Here is an 18943-nt window from a genome sequence, read left to right on the forward strand (position 1 = left end):
TATGACTCTGAAAGCATTTCCTGTTTGATTGTTTAACACTGACTTAATTCTTCATCAGATCAGAACAGAAACACAAAATGATGTTAGTTCTGAACAGCTGAAGATCTGAAATGGATCCATTATTCTGAGACTGAAGTCCATTCTGTATCTTTGGCCATTTGGGAACCATTAATACTCGAGAGCAAAACACACTTTCCCAGGTAAGTGTGGGCGGAGTCTCGGGGACACCTGAGGCCAACTAGTTTTCTGATGCAACAGAAAAGGCAGAGTTAAGTTTAAAATATTTTATTTGTTTTAAAATATACATTGGTTTACAAATTGAGAAAAATAAAATCAGTACAGTTTAACAGTCTTTCTCTGCGATGGAACAAACAGCGGCCAGCAGCACCTGTGAGTGGAGAGCAGGAAGGCGGGGCTACACCAGAACATCACGCTGAAACAGCTTCGTTCCACAGTACATTCATCCTCAGGTGTCCTCAGGTGAGTCTGCTGTGAGGAAGCTCCGACCTCCTGTCTTCAGTCCTGTTCAGAGCCACTGATGCAGCTTCAACCCAAACATTCTCAGATCTGGAGCGTTTTCAGACCAGAGGAGAGACAAACGTTTGCTTCGTCACAGAAAAAAGAAAAACGTGGATTTTTAATTTGAGGCGTTGATGCCAAGTCCTGAATGTTTAACTTCATCCAAATACGGAACATTCAGACGGAGATCAGACACAAAGAAAACATTCAACATGAATTCAGATCTGGCTTTGTCTCAGAGTTTCTGTCCAGAAACAAACTCATGAAAAACTCGACTTAAACGTGCAGTCAGAAAAATCATTAGACGTCTTGAGTTTCCAACTTTAGTGTCGCATCCAGACGTCACAGTGATGCACGCTGGGACACGGTGTATTAATAAGGAGAGTTAACTGACCTCAGATCAGCGGAGAACCGCAGCTTTTAATCTGAAAGGGAGGCAGAAGTAGGGCTGTCCTGATCTGATGTAAATCATTTAATATTCACAATCTGTTGATACAGAGGCACAAATACTGAAAATACACACTTCAACTAAAGTTTATTAATGTTTATTTAAATTAACTCCAGTAGAACACCATCTGAATGTAGTACTAGACTGCAGGATGTAGTACTAGATGGTAGGATGTAGTACTTGATGGCAGGATGCAGTACTAGATGGTAGGATGCAGTACTAGACTGCAGGATGTAGTACTAGACAGTAGGATGTAGTACTAGATGGTAGGATGTCGTACTAGAAGGCAGGATGTCGTACTAGATGGCAGAATGTAGTACTAGATGGTAGGATGTCGTACTAGATGGTAGGATGTCGTACTAGAAGGCAGGATGTCATACTAGATGGTAGCATGTAGTACTAGATGGTAGCATGTAGTACTAGATGGTAGAATGTAGTACTAGACTGTAGGATGTCGTACTAGACGGTAGGATGTCGTACTAGATGGTAGGATGTCGTACTAGACGGTAGGATGTCGTACTAGACGGTAGGATGTCGTACTAGACGGTAGGATGGCGTACTAGACGGTAGGATGTCATACTAGACGGTAGGATGTCGTACTAGACGGTAGGATGTCGTACTAGACTGTAGGATGTAGTACTAGATGGTAGGATGTAGTACTAGATGGTAGGATGTAGTACTAGATGGTAGGATGCACTGCAGTAAACCTGTTTTCTCTCCATGATGTCAGTAAATGTAGATCAGCTGTAGTTCCTGGTTGTTCCAGCAGGTGGAGCCTCTTTCTATTTAATCTTGTAGAGACCAGAGAAGGTTAAAGCAGAGAGCATTGTGGGAGTTAACAGTAACAGGCACCATGACAAAGGAGGCTCATGACCTGAAATGTTCCACCTTTTAGTCGTAGGAGCTTCAGGAGAAACCAGACGGACTTCTCCTACGACCACCAGGCCCTGGATGAGTTTAGGGTTCTGTCTTTTTATGACACCAGCTGATGTAAACTAAGAATCCAGCTGAGGGTCGATGCCGATCAGTTAAACTCCTGGATCGGATCGACTCTAAACTCTGAGATTGAATCAGAGCATCTTAAACAGTTTTTATTGTTCTAACAGCCGATCAGACAATAAACTATTAATGATTAGTGATCAATAAAGACTAATAATTTATTAATAAATGACCCAGAAACCTGCAGAGCTCTGGAGTTTTCAACCTCACAACATGGTCTTCATCGGCCAGAAAGAACCGAACCCAACATTCAGTGGAGAAGAAAAGACTTGGAGAATGAAAGCGAAGATGAAGAAAAGATAAAGAAGGAACGACAGAAAGACAAAGAGGAGAAATAAAAGAGAAGCAGAGATGAAGACAACGATTATATTCATGAAGAGTCATTAAAGATGCACGAGTCCAGATGTAGCAACTATTTATACCCACAGTACCACACGCTAGCCAACACACGCTGACACACACGTTAACACACACATATGCAACCCACTCTAACACACATTAACAGACACGTTAACACACGCACATTAACATACGCCAACAGAAACGCGAACACACACACACACACACACACACACACACACACACACACACACACACACACACACACACTCGTCTGTCTTCCTGAACATATGATGATTAAATATTTAACACACTCACACACACTCTGGTGTCTCTGTCTTTGTGAGGACCATCAGTCTCATGATGAACCATCAGACTGACTTGAACCCAAACCAGGTCCCCACAAGGCAGGAACGTCCCCACAAGGCAGGAACGTCCCCACAAGGCAGGAACGTCCCCACAAGGCAGGAACGTCCCCACATGGTCCAAATGAACAACGATCCTCACAAAGATGGACAGACAAACACATTTCCACATCAGGTGTTTGTATGTTTGCGAGGACCTTCAGTCCCATGACGACTCTCCTGGACAGGACGATGAACCTGAACCAGGTGAGACCTCCAGACTGTCTTCACAGAGATAGAACCCTTCACCCTCAGACTGCTGCAGCACTGAGACGGAACAGTGTGAATAATTTAGCAGCAGCAGAAACCAGAGCAGCGGTGAGTTCGAGTGTCTGCATCAGAGTGGGACTTTCAGCTGCTGCGGCTTTTAAATGTTTGAACAGCTCGGAGCTCCGCCATGTTTTATTTACACCTGCAGACAGGAAGTTACCTAACAGCCCTTTAACAGCGGAGGAAGACCATGTGGTGCAGTCAAAAGCTCCATCCAGGCTGACCAGGACACCGTGCCCCATCATGCACTCTGACCGTTAAAGCAGCAGAACCAGCTGATTGGTAAAAGTTCTAATGAGTTCTGAATGATTCTAGATGGCTTCTGAGCTTCATGTTCAGTTTGTTTCTGATCAGGTTATTGATTGGTTAGTTAACCTGATCGATGAAAATTGGTCAGTTGTTTAATCAGCCAATCACTTAACTCTTCAAGGAAAACTGGAAAACATTTACTAATGAATCTTTGATTTGTCGACAACAGAACGTCTGGTTTCTGGACAAAATGCTGAAACAAAACCTGTGATCAATGATCGACTGATCGATAAAAACAATCAATAAGTGAGATGTGTTGTAGCTTCAGATTGAAGCTTTAATCTGAACTCTGAAACAAGAAAACATTCGGTGATCGAGACTTTCAACAGTCGATCAATATCCAGCGCTGATCAATACAGACACTGATCAATACAGACACTGATCAATACTCTGACACTAAAAACTCCGTCCTGTCGGGTGAAGAGGAACTATACGTGTCGATCAATCTGCAGTTGATCGACTTCCAATCGGTCAGTGGATCAATGACTCCATTATTGATCCTTGAGTCACAATCAGAGCTGTGAGGCGACGAGCCGACATTCACTACCACGAAAGAGAAGGAGAGACAGAGCGCCACCATGTGGAGGCCTGAAGGAGCCAGAAACAGAGAGCTGCAGCAGGGGGCGCTGCAGCTGCGTCTGATTCATGGTGTCAGCAACATTTTTTAAAGACTGAATAATCAAAGGCAATAATGTCTCCATTTGTGGCACCAACAGGCCTCCATAGTGAGAACATAAAAACACAAACTGAGCAGAACCGATAATCAATAAAGCAATAATAATTATTTGTAATAACGGATCGACACTCAGAGTTCACAACAACAGAAAACTAAACAAAAACAACGGAAACGTTACATTCCAGGTGTGGAGAAGCTCCGCCCCCTACCCCACCCCCGCAGGTACAGTCACAGTGGGGGGTCAGGGTCAAAGGGCAAACCGAGGAGCTGACAAAAGAACACGTCAAAGTAAAAGTCTGACCTTCAAAATAAAAGCTCCTGGCCAGGAAAGAAGGCAAAGACGTCCGTAAAGTTTGTTTGTTTTTGTCGACTGCAGAACACACACACACACACACACACACACACACACACACACACACACACACACACGTCTCTTTTCCCCAGGTGTCCATATACTTGTGTACATGTATGTTGTGTTGGTATGCAGACACCTGAACATACATGAAGAGATGAACACGTTTGAGTAAATCTGATTTTCCATTTGACTGAATCTGTAATAAATCCTCAGATAAACTGCAGGTCTGATTTAATCTGATTAATTTTAGATTAAAAATACTGTCAACCTAATTTTAGCAAACAAAAATAAATGCTTCTATGTTTGTGTGAAAGTTAACAGATACACAAACTGAGATAAATCAATCAGCTGATCAGAACCAATCAATTATATTGATTTTAACACTGATTATTTAACGCTGCTGTCCACATACTTTTGGACATGTACATATACTGGATGGAAACACGCACTTAAAGTGCACAACATTCCAAAAGTATATGGACACCATGCGACACACACACACACACACACACACACACACACACACACACACACACAGGTGAGGCTGCGCAGCATACGTTAGAGTATGGCTATATCCTGGATGGGCGTGGCCTGTTGCTAGGTGCCAAGTCGGTTGCCGTGGAGGCGTGTCAGTCGAGCAGTGTGCCATGCTCCTGTGCTCGCGTCAGGCTGTCCTTCCGGTGCAGGTGATGCACGCCCATCCTCTTGGGGCTCTTCTGTGGGCGCTGCGGGGCGGCGGTGAGGGCGGGGTCAAAGTCGAGGAGGCGGGGCGAGATGACAGGCAGGTCGTGGGGGAGGACATCTCTCTCCTCGGTGGAGCTCTCGTCCTCTTCGTCCTCCTCCCTCCGGACGTCTGCGGTAACCACGGTGACTGCAGTGTCGCCGCTGCCGCCGTCGTCCTCCAGGTTCATCAGCAGCCCTTCCCCCTCCTCGGCATCGTCATAGCGACCCCTCCCACCGGGCCGCGGCTCCGTGTCTGTGTCGGTGTCGAGGCTGGAGCCACGACTCGGCGTCCAGCTCCGCGCCGACGATCCCTCCTCGCCGTCCGAGTACGCCGCCCGGTGGTGGTCGGAGGAGGAGGCCCCGCCACCCGCCGCCGGCCTGCGGCGCTGCAGCTCCTGCGCAGTCTGGCTGCTGAAAGACGTGCGGTGCACCAGCGAGCCATCGCACGTCGGCGCCATCTTCTCCACAAACATGCGCTGCCAGTTGGCGAGCAGGTCCTCCTCCGAGCTGCCAGAGCTCGCCATGACGCTGGGTGCCTGGGGGCGGAGTTAACAGTCAATCACACAAACACTACAGGTGAGACTAAGGGCTGGGTGGTGGGCGGGGCTTACCTGTGGCGGGCTGCTGAAGGGGCTGGACTGGCTCGACAACGGCTCACTGGCCACGTCACGCTGAGACGGCGGCGTGTGCTGAGTGGCTCCGCCCCCAGAGGAGGAGGAGGGGGCGGGGCTCCCGGGCGGCCGCTCATCGTCGTTCTGCACCAGGCTCAGGGAGATGGCCTGCCGTGTGGCGTAGGTGCAGTTGGGCAGTGGGGAGTTCTTGGGGATCTTGACTTTGTCGTCGGAGGAGAACTCGATGACCTTCCTGCCGGGGTAGAGGGGGTGGGGCGGGGGCGGGGCCGGGTATGGGTTCAGCTTCTCGAAAGACGAGGCTCCGCCCCCCTCCTCGTCCAGACTGCTCTGACTGCGACAGGAGCCGTTCTGCTGCGCCGTCTCCCGGCCGCCGTTCTCCCGCCCGGCCCGGCCCTCGGCGCTGCCCGCCGGTCCAGTCATGTCCACGTGCACGAAGACGTCCTCCGCCACGGGCCGGCCGCAACTGCTGGACTGGGCCGAGTTCAGGACCAGCGGCTCCGGTTTCTCCAGGACTCGGGCGATGACCGAGGTCGGCACCACGTCGGCTGGAGTCAGACTGAGCGTGTCCGGGTCCTGGGGGGCAGAGCCACGCTCAGGTAGACTGCTCTTCATGTGTTTGTTCAGCATGTCCTGAAGCTCCGACGGCAACTGTAACACGCACACACAAACACATACAGACACACACACACACAGGTTACTTGTATCTTGTCCTCATACGTTCTTTAGTGTTTCTAGGAATGTGTGTTTTCATTTTAACAGCTGAGCGTCTACAAACTGTCAGCAGTCTCCAACCCTGGTCCATGGACTGGTACCGGTCCATGGACCAGAACCGGGCCATGGACCGGTACTGGGCGGCACAGAAAGATTGAATAACTTCATGTGATGTGCTACCACTAAAACTAAACCCACAAGCAGCAGAATGATAAAAAAAAAAAGCACTCTGCATTAAAAGACACACTTTTCGAGTATTTTGAAAGAAAAAACAAAGAAGATGGACAGAAGCAGTCACTGAGGGCATCATACCTGGTGGCTAACCGCATCCCTAAGGCTAAGAAGCTGTTCACTATTGGTGAAGAACTGATCCTGTCCAACACTAAAGACATTCACTGTGAACTTCTAGTTGAGGCTGCGGTTATAAAGAAAGCTCAGGTGCCTCTTTCAGCTGGCATCTCACTGGGGAAACAGCAGAGGACACAGACATAGTTGTTGGCAGTGTTCCCTCTAATTTTTCATGAGTCTGAGCAAACACACAAACTCACTGAGCAGACCCTTGGACCACTGTGAGCAACATCGGACGTGTACACTGTGGTCACGGCAGCATCACATCCATCCAAGTTACATGTTTGTTAAAAGAACCAGATTACAGCATTTACATTTCTGTTGAAACACTTTGTCAACAGGAGCCAGTTGAAGGCTGCAGTGATTTTGGTGACACTACAGTGTATCAGAGTGAAGTTATTGAATATTTTTGTCTCTCTTTGCAGACCGTACCTGTTCCCTCCATAGACACCAACGTTATTTCTGCAGCTTGAAAGACAACTGGGCTTGTAGCACATTGTCTGCCTTACAACGATGGAAAAGAGGCATTGTTTATGTTTTGACAACCTATATCTAATGTGCTGTTGATGCTGGAAGTTTGAATCTGTAAATATCTTTCCAACTTTACCAAACTTGGGGCCACAACCACCCAAGGAGTGGTATATTTAATTTTGCAAAAAACATTTAGCCATTGTGACGGCCCCCATCCTGTTGCCAGTGTGGTGGTCCTAACGTCTTGTTTTTTCTTTAAGGAGCTGACAGCAGGAGGCGACCGAGGTTGGCTAAGGGTCCTGCTTGACTTCCGGTTCTCGGGGATAAAAGCTGGCTTCCGCTGTCGAGCTGCAGTTCGCTTTGGAGCGCTCATTGGGGCGCGCACCGGAGTCTTCCACGTGCTTTTTGCAAACTCTAGTCGAGAGCTAATGTGGCTTTTCTTCAACAGTGGCTTTCTCATTGCCACTCTCCAATAAAGCTTTGACCGGTGAAGAACCCGGGCAGCAGTTGCTACATGCACAGTCTCTCCCATCTCAGCAGCTGAAGCTTGTAACTCCTTCAGAGCAGTTGTCGGGGTCTTGGTGGCTTCTCTCACTAGTCTCCTACTTGTAGGTCACTCAGTTTACGAGGGCAGCCTGATCTAGGCAGATTCACACAAGTGCCATATTCCTTCCATTTCTTGATAAGTGATTTAACTGAACTCCGGGGGATGTTCAGTGCCTTGGAAAGTTTTTTGTAACCATCCCCTGAATTGTACTTCTCAATAACCCTTTCCCTGAGTTGCTTAGAGTGTTCTTCTGTCTTCATGGTGTAATGGTAGCCAGGAATACTGATCAACCATTCTCTGGACCCTTCAGACAGCTGTTTTACAACTCAATCACTTGAAACACACCCACACCACTCAGGTGATCTTCATTTCACTAATTGTGAGACTATTGGCAACAATTTGAAGGACCTCTATTGAATTAGACCATTAAATTAAAAAGGGGGTGAATAATTATGCAAACAATTATTTTTATTTATATAATTTTCTTTCATTAACATTACTTTATAGAAATCTGTTTTCACTTTGACATTAAAGAGTTTTTTCCAATAAATTTTTGTGTTAAGAGAGAAATTTTATTGACCATGATTGATTTATTAAAGCAATAAAAGGGTAAACCATCAAAGGGGGTGAATACTTATGATAGGCACTGTAAGTTAAGCCAAGCCATCAAGGCGATACTACTCCTTTATGTGAGATATCTTTACCAGCAAGCTGTGCATGAGGATACGTTATGTAGATAAAAATCAGTTGTTAAATTTTATACAAACATGGTCACCGTATATTAACTCCCTTAACTTAAACCTGGTAACCTGACTCTGCCTGTTAGCGAGAGCCACCACATCACCCCAATATATTATGTACTTTGGCAATGTGTAACTAATGATTTTCTTCAGTTAGGAACCCAGTTGCTGTCAGCAGGACCGAGCGGGCCATATCGACGACACCTTACAGTCATCAACTCCTCAGGATCCTCTCTATATGCATGAATGGCTAGCTTGGTGTCACTGCATGCTTGGCTAACTTTCTAGGTGCTGGCTCGACGTGGTTGGCCTTGCTCCCTGGGCGGCGCTCGGTTTGGGCGGTCGCCGGGTCGCCGTGGGCGCCGGGGTTCATGGGGGGTTGGTGGAGTCGTGCGGGAGGCTGCTTCCGTGGGGGGGCGTGGTGGGTGGTTCGGCTCGGTCGGGTGCTCGGTTTGGGCAGTCGCCATTTGCGACTAAAAACGTCGCGGGTGGTGGCCTGGCGGCCGTCTGGGGCCACCTGTCATGTTTTCTTTGTGGGGGCGGCCGCTTTGTGTGGTGTCGTCGGCCTCCCGTGGTTCCCGGCACTCGTGGCGGCCTGGCGGCCGTCTGGATTGGGCGCTGCCCCCGGGTCTCTGCTGGGTCGCGCATGCGTCTGCATGGGGGTGTTCTGGCCTAGCCCATTCCAATTTTGCCGTCCCGACACCCTGTGCGGGCTCCGGAGATGGGGGGAGAGTGACCCTCGCCCTGCCACACCATCACCTACCCCCAATTTTAAGGCACCACACACACTTGTATATACACTTGGGTGGGTCATATTCACGGTGCAGGGTTAGTGTTTGCCAGTCGGGGAGCTGGTGAACTCAGTAACAGGGTAAATCACAATAGGTGTACTGGCGTGGCCTCCGGGGCTTCTCCCTGCCGGGCCCGAGGGCCCGGGTTGTTGTGCCTCCCCTGGTGCTCCTTCCTCTCCCTCCCTCAGTATCACATTTTTCTGGGTGGCTGTTGGTGGGCTGGGCTCCTTTGCCCTTGCGGTGCTGTTGCCCGGTCCCTTGGCACTGTTTTCCGGCGAGTGGGTGGCCTCCCGGATTTGGGGGTGGGAGAGGTGGTGTGGGTGGTGTGGCTGGATGGGGTGGGGAGGGCGTGTTGACGGCATGTTTATGATGTCATTTTTATCAGGTGACCAGTCTGACAGATCCTCCCACCGTCCGTTGGCCGACTTCCTGATCTCTGTGGCCTCCACCTTTTTTGCTTGGACTCCGATGTTCAATTCAATTCAATTCAATTTTATTTATATAGCGTCAATTACAGTAAACTCGTCTCAAGACGCTTTACAGAACCCAAATGCCTGACCCCCAGAGCAAGCCCAAAGGCGACAGTGGCAAGGAAAACACCCTTTTAACAGGGAAGAAACCTCGAGCAGAACCCGGCTCTATATAGGGGGGACCCATCTGCCTGCTGGCCGGGCGGGTTGAGAAGGACAGAAGAAGATGTTACATTCTCTCTTTGTCCCAGTCCATAATGTAGTTATTAGAGGTGGATAATGGAGGTCACAGAGATCAGGAAGTGGGCCAACAATTCTACGAACCAGGACGAGGGGGCTACACACTTACAAACTTCGTCAGATAAAGAGTCACTGATCAAATATAAGAAAATGACAAAATGAACATAATCGCGCCTGTTGGAGCAGCTTTGTGAGGAGTAGGGCTGGTCCAACAGCAAATTCTGGGCTCCGGATATTTGGGCCAAATTGATGACAAATATCTGAATATTTGGCTCGTCCCCGGGAATGGGGGTTGTGTTCATTGTCAGAGTCCAACAGCATTAGCATTGGTATCTTGTCGTCACTTTACAAACACCGGCGAAGTGAAGCGTGACGTCAGAGTTGGTAGGTCCACGTGATACAGTCAAACAACTTGCCAATGAAAAGCAACGCTGACCCCAGAGGTCACTGCAGTCCACAAGACTAAGAAATACCAATGCTTTCTGGCAGTAAAATGGGGGTTTGTACTCCAAATATTTGGGTCCAGCCCTAGTGAGGAGATGGACGTGGAGCACACACACCGTCTCGTACACACAGAAATCAAATGGTTTTCCAGGGAGATCGCTGGCCAGAGTGCTTGAATTACGAGAGCCACAGCAGAGATTTCGCTCAGAAAAAAAGTCACCGCTGGCAGCACATTTCAGTGACAAGGAATGAGTCAAAACTGGCTTACTGGTGCTTTTTTTGTTTTTGTGGTGTATGTTATTTTGAAGGCATGTTTAAACGCTAACATAGCAAACAGAGCGTGTTAGGAGGAGATGTTACTCATGTCATATTGTTGGACGCTGCTAATAAAGTTATATCTGAATACAGAGGACTCACGTTTATTGTTATATTTAGAAAATACCACAGTTTTTATGCCGGTTGTATCATTTTATTTTGTTTTAAAGGCCGATCTGTGAAAAAACTGTCTGACTAGAGATGCACCGATTGCAAAATTCTTGGCCGATACCGATTTCCGGTTTTAAAGGAGGTCTGACCTGCCAAAACCGGTTTTTCCGATACCGATTTTCTATCTGAGAAATAATTATAATCATATAATAGACACCATATTTGTTTGGCTTGAGTAGCCTTTCCCAAATTTAATACAAGTACCCCTCTACCAGACAACATTTTTCTTATATAACTACAATTAAAACCACAACTAATGATAGGCTATATGCTATCATAACCCTCCTTTTCAAGAATAAAACCTTCAACAGTGCCTCCTGAGCAGATTTATTTTCAACACTGACCATAACATTCAGTCCAGTTTACAGGTCAATAATTAACTTATATTCAAACAACATTCAAAAACATCCCAGCATTTGCCTGGTACAATGTAATTTATTTACTACCCCTCCAGTACCTCTGGGTACCCCAAGGGGTACTTGTACCCCAATTTGAGAAACACTGGAATAGTTGACTTTCAATGTCACATCACAGTCAATATATTTCAGGCTTTCAACACCTCAACACAAGCAGCAGTAGTTATTACAAAAGAAAACTTTAACCCCATCTAAAAAAAAATAAAGTGCAATGAAATCGGTGTACTTGAAAATTAAAGCTGGTGATCAAAGTAAATTGCACCACCTCTTTTAATATTTCAAAATAAAAAGTGCAGCATATAATATAAGATAAAACTAAAATACTAACACAAACAAAATATAAAGTGCACTGTATGTACTTGAAAATGAAAACTGGTCCTCAAAGTAAATTGCACCACATTTCAGACCTTTGGCCTCTCCTGAAATCTCTAAATAAAAGAAGTGCATCATAATATGGGATAAAAAGACAATACAAAACAGGTTGCTTTAGGTTGTGAACAAAGTACTCCATGAAATCACTTAACCATCAATGGCAGGTTCTTCTTCACAAACAGAAGCATCTCTGCCTTCTCACCAGAAAGCCTGTTTCTTTTTTCATCTATGACATTACTAGCCAAGCTAAACAAGCGCTCACTATCGATGCTTGTACATGGAGCAGAGAGGTAGGCTTGGGCAAGTGGGGCAAGTGCAGGGTAGTGTGTTTTGTTTTCATGCCAGTATTTCAGTACATCATTTACAGTTTCATCTTCAGATCTCCTGATGGGCGACTCGGACAGGTAACGATGTAACTGCACAGATGAAGGGCTGCACAGCAGTTGCTCTTCCTCATTGCTAGCAACCTCCTTCAGTATCTCATCATGCACGGAAAGCAGTAGACTTGTCCTTTTGGCTGCAAGTTCCACAGAAGGCTGATCAGGTGTGGGTCTGCTGGCACTGGTGTCCAGCATGTTCAGAAGCACCCTTTTCACTTCATCCTTTACTTCTGCTGAGAAGTAGCAGGTTTTGTATCTGTATCAACAGACAAAATAATTTTATTTTTATTATATAGCCACATTGGCCAGGCAATACATAAATGTTGTGCACTCTGCACATACACAAGGAGGCACTAAAAGGCCAACACATTTTTTTAAATTAATTTTATGTTTTGATATACTCCTGCAAACACATTAGCCTATAGCTCAGTAGCAAAGGCTTATTCATTTAAGAACAGTAGTGGGCTAATAAACATTATTAGCAGTAAGTTATAACTTGCCTGGGATCCAGAACAGTGGCCACTGCGTACAGTGGATTCTTCTCGATGTCTGCAAACCTTCTCTGGACCGCTTCCAACAGCGTGACTTTGGCGGTGCCCACACCACGGTCTGTGTCTGCTGCTCTCCCCAAAAGGCGCTTCAGTGCAGTGATTTCAGGGATGACAACTGCGGCGGTGGCTGACGAGGAGCTAACTGTCTTAGTGAGCTCCTCAAAAGGTTCAAGGATGCTCACCACATTCTCAATTAAACCCCACTGATTTGTGGTGAGTACGACCGGGAGCTCGTGTTCTGTTGCGTATAAGCCCAGGGCACGTTTCTGTTCCAACAGCGACTGCAACATATAAAATGTGCTGTTCCACCTCGTCGGGACATCTTGTTGCAAGCGCTTCGTGGGTTGACCCAACTCCTCCTGGATAGCGTGGAGTTTTGAATAGGCTAGCGATGAGTGCTTAAAGTACGTGACTATTCTCCTGCCTGTTGCCACAGCGTCAGTGATAGTGCGTTGAGAGTGCAGTCCCTCACTCACCGCTAACTGGAGTGTATGTGCCATACACGGGAGACTGGGGAAGTTGCCATCATCCAGTGCTTTGGTCATATTCCGAGCGTTGTCACGTAACACAACATGAACCCTCTTCTTGTCGATTTTCCACTCCACCAACATTTTTTCAAATTTGGCTCTTAGATTGTCGGCGGTGTGGGACCCGGGGCATTCTTCACAGTGTAGAAGGACTTGATGTAGCTCAAACTCATCATCCAGCCACTGAGCAGTCAGGCTCAACATTGACATTAAGCTCACGTTAGAAGTCCAAATGTCCGTTGTGAAACTGACCGGGGATTTAGTGCCGTCCAGCAGTTTGTGTATGTGGCCTGACACGCTCTCAAACAACTCTGGCAGCGCCGTGTCAGAAAAGTACCGCCTGCTTGGTAATTTGTACCGTGGATTCAGGTGTTTCATCAGATTTACGAAGCCTTTATCCTGTACAACGCTAAACGGCTGGTCGTCCAGTGCCATGAACTCCATTATTTTCATAGTGGTGGCTTTGGACTTTTCAGTGTTGATGTCGAACATAGGAGCCACGGCGGATGGTTGTTGTGGCTGCTGCGACTCTGCCACATCCCTCCTCTTAGCGGCATTGTCGTCCTTATATTTGCTAAACAAGCCTGCGTGCTTCTTTTCCAAGTGGCGTATTAGGTTTGTTGTTCCAAATGTCTTAGGCGTTGACCCTCCACGGCTGACTTTTGACTTGCAAGCATTACAAACAGCGTGTTTTGGGTCGCTCTGGCACACAGTGAATAAGTCCATATTACCGACATGTTTTGTTCCTGAGTCTTGCTAGTTTTTAGCTGTTTTGCTCTGAGCCGATACGCAGTGCTTGACCCGCATGCGCGGTGCATGCCCATGCGGGGTGCATGCCCATGCGGATCAGTTTGCCCTGGGAAAACCTATGGGGAAAACCGGCAAATTAAGACAGTGATCGGCCGGTCACCGGTTGGGGCCGATTGGATATAAAACCGGCTTTTTAAATCGGCGGCCGATTGATTGGTGCATCTCTATGTCTGACAATAAACCAGTCCGTGGTGCAAGAAAGGGTTGGAGACCGCTGGATCTAATGCAACCATTCAGACCAATCTCTCTCACACAGAGGTACTTACGTCAGCGAACTTGTGGTTCCTGAAATGTGACTTGTTGCATTTGAGCAGCTGCACGGCGAGGTTGCAGTCCTGCCTGTAGCGCTCCTAAACACACAGTTCATTGATATCAGTGATTGGTTTGTTGATCGGAGATTCAAACCGATTTAAACTATGAAAGAAATCTCAAGAAAAACAATCAGATGGAACCTGAGAAAAGTCTCAGTTTAATAAAGCTGTGATAAAAATACCAGAAACACGCTAAAAACACAGTTAAAGCAGCAGATCCAGAGTGATTCCTGAATAAAGGAGGTTCTCACATTCAGCTCCTCCAGACGGTCGATGGTGTTCTTGGCGTCCAACAGCTTGTTGGTCAGCTCCACGATCTCCTGGTCCATTGTCTTTTTGTCCCTCTCCACCTTCCGTAGCTGTGGGCAGAGCAAAGACATCCCGTTAGAGCTGTGTGTCACAGCTGAAGCAGCCAATCAGGGGCAGGAGGCGGGCCTTCAATGAGTCATTCAGATCATGTGGGAATAAACTGAGATACAACACAAATCTTTACATGTGGACATCATTTTTGTAGTTTTCTGTACAGTTCAATGGCTGAGGGTCGACAGACTGATCATGAACCATTAAAACCGATCGTTAACCACCAGAAGTGATCGTTAACCACCAGAAGTGATCGTTAACCACCAGAAGTGATCGTTAACCACAAGAACTGATCGTTAACCACAAGAACCGATCGTTAGCCACAAGAACCGATCGTTAGCCACAAGAACCGATCGTTAACCACTAGAAGCGATCGTTAACCACTCGAAGCGATCGTTAACCACTAGAAGCGATCGTTAACCACAAGAACCCATCGTTAGCCCCTAGAACTCATCGTTAGCCCCTAGAACCCATCATTAGCCCCTAGAACCCATCATTGGCCACTGGAAACCATCATTAGCCACTAGAACCCATCATTAGCCACTAGAACCCATCATCATCATTAGCCCCTAGAACCCATCATTGGCCCCCAGAACCCATCATTGGCCCCCAGAACCCATCATTGGCCCCCAGAACCCATCATTGGCCACTGGAAACCATCATTGGCCACTGGAAACCATCATTAGCCACTAGAACCCATCATTAGCCACTAGAACCATCATTAGCCACTAGAACCCATCATTAGCCACTAAAACTGATCATTAACCACAAAAATCCCTCTCCATGGAGCCTGAATCCTGAGTGGGCATTTCTACGGTTTCCCAGATCATTTGAATGCTGCTGTAACTAGCAGCACTTCACAGATGCATTATGGGATGCAGTGGGGTAGCTGCTGCTGTGAGGAGATCAATAAGATCTGATAAGATCTTGATTGAAGCATCAAAGCTGAAATATGATCAATAATCAAGTTCTTTTAAGGGCTTATGCTTTAGCTGGCGGCTAATGCTGAAGCTAGTAGAAACATTAGCAGCTAGTCGCTAACCACAGATCAGAACCTCTGACTGCCACAAAACTGCTGGAATTATCTGTAAAACTGCAGTATTTCTCTGGAGAACCAGTAATAGTACTTCAGATAACTGTTAATGTGTTTTACTCCACTGAAGCTGTGATATTTTTACATCTCCCTGAAACCAAACTTGGATTGGTTGTTCTCCGGTTTCAGGTTCTCGTATTATTTCAGTGCTGATCTGTAGCTGAGTGATCTGCTGCACTCTTTAACCTCGACTGGAGCTGTTATCTAGAAGCTGCACCCATGAGCCGATGATGAGTTCAAACACCAAGTCCAGACGCGTCAACGGACGTTAAATCTGCTGAGGATTTACTCTGGGAAATTTACCACCAGGACAATCAGCAGAAAGCAGGAAGGAAAGTCCTGAATACACCTCACAGCCAAGTGGTAAAAGTACATTCTGGTGGTATTTGTAGTGACACAAGAGTTCTACTGATAGGTTCTAAATACCAACACATTTCTGTAAACTGGTGGAGAAGAACTTGGAGAACTTCAGAAGAGAAGGATGGATTTAAAAACTAATGAAAGGCAGCTTTAAGAATAAATGTGAGGACTTGGTGCTCAAACAGAAACAGAAGAAGAAAGTGAGGATGAATGAAACCCAACTGCATGAACCCATGTTTGACTGACGGCAGCCTGATGGAGGTGAAGGATGGAGATGGAGGTGAATCCGTCAGAGAGCAGCGTGAGAAAAGAGGAGAAAAAAGAAAGAAGAGATGAAGAATCAGACAAACACCAATCTTCTGTTTCAATCAGACGGGAGAACAAATCAAACTTCTTCCACAAACAAACACCAGAAACTGGTTCAAACTGGTGAAAGTTTTAGTATCTGGTTTAGAAAGCTCTAATATGCTGGTAAAAGTAAAGTTTAGTTAAAGTTAGAAAAGCTTTAATTAAGTACGTTGTAATAAAACATTAAAAACGCAAAACTAGGCAGAAGAAAAAAATCACTTTGGAGGAGCTCAGCAAAGACCCGAAAAAGAAAATCATTGACTTGAACTGAAAAGATACCGAAGTTGGTCCAAAAATTTCCCTAAATTGTCAAAACTGACTCAAAAACAGCCAAAACTGACTGAAGTGATGTCCATATGGACATAAATTCACTCAACAATTGTCCAACATGACTAAAAACATCTCTAAAATGATCAAAAGCCTGTCCAGACTGGTGCAAAATTGACCAAATTACCTCCAAAATTGCCCAAATTTACTCAAAAATAGGGTTAGTGTTAGATGGCTGAAAATAAATTGTAATAAAACATAAAAATGTAAAATTAGGCAAAAGAAAATATCACTGAGCTCACAATAAGTTGTAGTATTTGGATAGAACAGTTGCAATAAATTGCACTTTTGCTTAAAAATGTAATATTTTGCTCAGTTAAATCTTACTAGAAAGGTTGTGATGAATCATGAAGTTAAAGAAACATGTTAAAGTTACCATGTTTGGCTTAAAAAAGTCAAGATTTTATTCAAAAAAGCAAAATAATTTGCAGTATTTTGGTAGAAAACTTCAAATAAATTGTAATATGGTTTAAAGAATTGAAAAGGCTGCCAAACTTCTGGAGCTTCCTGTCCTATGATGCTCCACTTCCTGTCCTGTGATGCTCCACTTCCTGCCCTGTGACGCTCCACTTCCTGCCCTGTGATGCTCCACTCCCTGCCCTGTGATGCTCCACATCCTGCCCTGTGATGCTCCACTTCCTGCCCTGTGATGCTCCACTTCCTGTCTTCCTGTGTAGCAGCTGTTCTCTTTCTCAGTTAAATATTTAATACAGGAGGTCTTCGATTTACATCAGAGCTCTGTTCCTACTGATGTACGTTAGTGAATTTCCGTTGTAAGTCAGAACTCTGATAAAAATGTAAACAAATCCGTTCCGTGGATCACGATATCTATCAGTTCTTCATAAAGTTATGAATAACGACTTTCATGCATGTATGAATCATTTTACTAGAAAATAAAATATTGTAACGGACTGATGTTGTTGTTGATGTTGAGGCTTAATGTTTATTGTTCAGCTAATTTATTTACCTAATGTCAGTGAACGTGCCATGTTTAGTTAGCTCACCTTCGTTTTGTTTCATTTTAGCATTTGTCTCGTTTGTCGTTTACTGTTTTGTTTTTGTTGCTTTGGCATCTCATTTTTGTCACCGTCTTGTTTTTCGCATTTTGTGTCATTTTCATCGTTTTCTGTCTAGTGTTTTGTTGCTTTGTGTCTCGTTTTTGTCATTTTGTGTCTTGTTATTGTCATTTTGACTCGTTTTTGTCGTGTTATTTCTTGTTTTGTTGTTTTATGCATCATTTTGGTCGACAGGCAGTGCATGTAAAAGCAGAGCATTGTGGGAGTTTAGCAGCAACCGGCACCACGACAAAGACTAATGAAGAGGTTCATGACCTGAAATGTTCTGCCTTTAAACTGTAGGAGCTTCAGGAGAAACCAGCTGGACTTCTCTGGAAGATGTTTCTAGAAAAATCCGACTGGTTTCTCCTGAAGCTCCTACGATCACTAGGACCTGAATGCAGTTGTCTAGGTTTAAATGTTTATTGTTCAGTTCCAGATTTTCCTAATGTCAGTGAACGTGCCATGTTTAGTTAGCTCACCTCTGATTGGCTGAGAGTCAGCAGTAGAGAGAGCTGGGAACGGTGGCTAATTCTGGAACTAAGTTATGGGTTTTTCTAGTTCTTCTGGAGCTAAGTTATAGAGTTTTTCTATTAATTCTGGAGCTAAGTTATGGGGTTTTTTCTACTTATTCTGGAGCTAAGTTATGGGGTCTTTCTAGTTCTTCGAGAGCTAAGTTATGGGGGTTTTCTAGTTATTCTGGAGCTAAGTTATGGGGTCTCTAGTTCTTCTGGAGCTAAGTTATGGGGTTTTTTCTACTTATTCTGGAGCTAAGTTATGGGGTTTTCTACTTATTCTGGAGCTAAGTTATGGGGTCTTTCTAGTTCTTCTAGAGCTAAGTTATGGGTTTTTCTAGTTATTCTGGAGCTAAGTTATGGGGTCTCTAGTTCTTCTGGAGCTAAGTTATGGGGTTTTTCTACTTACTCTGGAGTTAAGTTATGGGGTTTTCTAGTTATTCTGGAGCTACGTTATGGGGGTTTTCTAGTTCTTTGGAGCTAAGTTGTGGGGTTTTCTAGTTATTCTGGAGCTAAGTTATGGGTTTTTTTCTATTATTCTGGAGCTAAGTTATGGAGTTTTTCTAGTTCTTCTGGAGCTAAGTTATGGGTTTTTT

At 45.5% G+C, this 18943-nt stretch overlaps 1 protein-coding gene across 2 annotated transcripts in view; it reads right to left on the bottom strand.

Moving 5' to 3' along the window:
• Nucleotides 1–269: 269 nt before the first annotated feature.
• The window catches only part of tjap1 (tight junction associated protein 1 (peripheral)), a 44885-nt gene continuing 26211 nt past the window's right edge, over nucleotides 270–18943 (bottom strand). For both annotated transcript variants that reach the window (XM_051960200.1, XM_051960199.1), the window contains 4 exons: nucleotides 14541–14648; nucleotides 14245–14328; nucleotides 5654–6322; nucleotides 270–5578 (listed from right to left, as the gene is read on the bottom strand). In XM_051960200.1, the coding sequence (XP_051816160.1) occupies nucleotides 4949–5578; nucleotides 5654–6322; nucleotides 14245–14328; nucleotides 14541–14648 (1491 nt within the window). In that variant the 3' untranslated portion in view covers nucleotides 270–4948. The remainder of the gene's footprint in view (nucleotides 5579–5653; nucleotides 6323–14244; nucleotides 14329–14540; nucleotides 14649–18943) is intronic.

This window comes from Acanthochromis polyacanthus, chromosome 15 (assembly GCF_021347895.1).
Source record: "Acanthochromis polyacanthus isolate Apoly-LR-REF ecotype Palm Island chromosome 15, KAUST_Apoly_ChrSc, whole genome shotgun sequence".
Taxonomy (NCBI): Eukaryota; Metazoa; Chordata; class Actinopteri; family Pomacentridae; genus Acanthochromis; species Acanthochromis polyacanthus.